The sequence below is a fragment of the Halyomorpha halys genome, unplaced genomic scaffold (assembly GCF_000696795.3).
Source record: "Halyomorpha halys isolate HHAL.00 unplaced genomic scaffold, Hhal_1.1 Scaffold912.1, whole genome shotgun sequence".
Classification (NCBI taxonomy): domain Eukaryota; kingdom Metazoa; phylum Arthropoda; class Insecta; order Hemiptera; family Pentatomidae; genus Halyomorpha; species Halyomorpha halys.
The window spans coordinates 422,012-424,410 of NW_027110766.1; the positions used below are offsets into that span (position 1 = coordinate 422,012).

Genomic DNA, 2,399 nt, shown 5'->3' on the forward strand with positions numbered 1-2,399 from the left:
TATATATTGTTATAAGTGAGTGATAATAGTGTTGTTTTAAAATTGAATGTAAAAGTGAAAAAATAGGTTAAATTGACAAAAATTATTGACCTGGACAGAATGGCCTACAAAACGTTTTTAATTGTTGCATGTGAGATGTAAATTTTATATTTAAGATTGTCCTTGAGGATGGCCAAGACGTTAGACATTTAAAGTAATAATAAAGAGTGGTTAAGATATAACTTAGATAAAAATTATTTTATTTAATCCATACAACCAGTCTCAAAGAAGTGATAACCTTATGTACAAAATATATTTTTTAGTAAAATCACAAACTATTCTGAGATTAGTTAAAAAATAAATCATAATTTATCCACTATACAATACTGTAAATTTTACTAATCAAATCAAGGCTTATCCTCGTCCATTTAAAAATCTTCTGATCAGTTTTTCCTTTATTACATAAAATTAGATTTAGTTATTGCTCATTTTGACCTGTTGGTTAAAATTTCTATAACTATAATTTAATTATAATCAACTATTCGCATATTACAAATTAACTTTGATCTCATTACTTATTAAACGGGTTAATTATTTTTTAAATGAGCATTTGAAATGTTTCAGATGTGTAGTTTTCAAGTAATTCATTCTTTATTATTAATGGTTTAATAATAACTTAAAATATAACAATACCTTTTTTTCTTGGTTTATTTGTCCAATTTTTCTCTGGAGATGAGATGATTATACTTCTTTTATCGTAATTTTAATAATTGAATTAAGATAATAACAAATTTGTAATAAATAGTAGTTGATAATAATAAATTTATATTTACAGGAATTTTAACTAACATATAAAAAATGTTGCAACAAAATCCAATTTTATGCAGTAATAAATATATTATTACCATCAATTTGTCTTCATTGATTTCATCATAAAATCTACATTTTATGATTGTAATTTGATTTATTTAATGGCTTTACACTATCTTATGTATTTTCAGTTCTGTGTATAACAGCTGCCTACCCATGCCGATGTAGATTAAATGATGCTGAGTTGGCACCACTGGTGGAGGAAGATATTGCTAGAGCTATTGAGGCTCGTAGATTGTCACTCATTGGATGGTTAGTATAAATTTGTAATTTAATTTTTCTAAGCTAAGTAGTTTCCCATTTTTGATAGATCTATAATGCTGATGGATGATGAAATTTTTATTTATAATTAAGCGTTCCCTTGTAGCAGGAAACCATTGCATTAAGTTTTTACTAGATTACCCGGAACTTTGCAAAGTTATCTGATAACTGATGTTTTAATTATAGATGCTAATCCATATGTAGAAGTTTCATTGTATATTTATTTTTAGGAGCGTAACATAATCTCTAAATCTGAAATGTCAAATTTCCAATTATCAATCTTATAAATCATTATATATAATATTTTTATATTATTAAAAATTAAATTAGAGTACTCATTTAAAAACAAAAACAATTTTAGGTATCATTCCCATCCTAACGCACCACCCACACCCACCCTGAGGGATGTTGAGGCCCAGCTGGACTATGAGATCAGAATGAAGGGGAACTCAGATGCTGCATACCTACCTTGTATAGGTTTTATTTGTTGTAAGTGATTATAGTTTATTATTTTTAAAATACATGTTGCTTCTAATCATTATGTAGAATAGAAAGTGGACAAGAAATGAAATCAATAAATTTATTTGTACATATTTACCATTATTAGCTTTCATTTTACCCCATGAGAGAGTAATTTAGGTTCACTAGTTCTCTTAATAATAGCAGATAACCAAAAACATTAAAAGATAGATTTGAAAAAAAAAATTTCATATTGTTGTTATTAAATTTTAATAAAAATAATAAATAAAAACAGCAAATCAGGTGTACAGAATGCCAAGAAAGTATTTATTTCAGATAAATTTTATTACAATTTAATAATTACTACTTGACAGTTTTCGAGTTTTGTGTTCTATTATTTCTTCATGGTGTATTCACAATGTTTTCATTTATATTTATTCTTTTTATTTGAATTGAATAAATAAAAGCTTGATATTTCCATTTGAACTGTCTCGTTTTTTTATTCTCAAATTTTCCTTTTCAATGTTTTTGACTATCTATCCTTTTTAAGAGAACGATTGAGTCTTAAAGTTAACTAATGGGCTAATATAAAAGCTAATTAAATTTACTTTAATTTTATTCTAATTGACTGTTCTCAATGAACGAATATTTTGACAATATTTCACAAATAAGAGAAAAGAAATATTTTGTGTTTTGAAGATAAAATGGTTGCTTTATGCTGTATCTTAATTCATATGATATTGGAAATTTTCTTTAAAAAAAAAAAAAATAGTTAAAATGATAGTTATAGTTAATCATAATAGTAGTTATTTATAATTAACTATTTATTT

General features: G+C 24.9%; 1 protein-coding gene across 3 annotated transcripts in view; it reads left to right on the forward strand.

Moving 5' to 3' along the window:
• The window catches only part of LOC106687083 (MPN domain-containing protein), a 13,512-nt gene that overhangs the window by 7,361 nt on the left and 3,752 nt on the right, over positions 1 to 2,399 (forward strand). For all 3 annotated transcript variants that reach the window (XM_014430764.3, XM_014430765.3, XM_014430766.3), the window contains exons 8-9: positions 981 to 1,101; positions 1,472 to 1,599. In XM_014430764.3, coding sequence (XP_014286250.1) covers positions 981 to 1,101; positions 1,472 to 1,599 — 249 coding nt within the window. The remainder of the gene's footprint in view (positions 1 to 980; positions 1,102 to 1,471; positions 1,600 to 2,399) is intronic.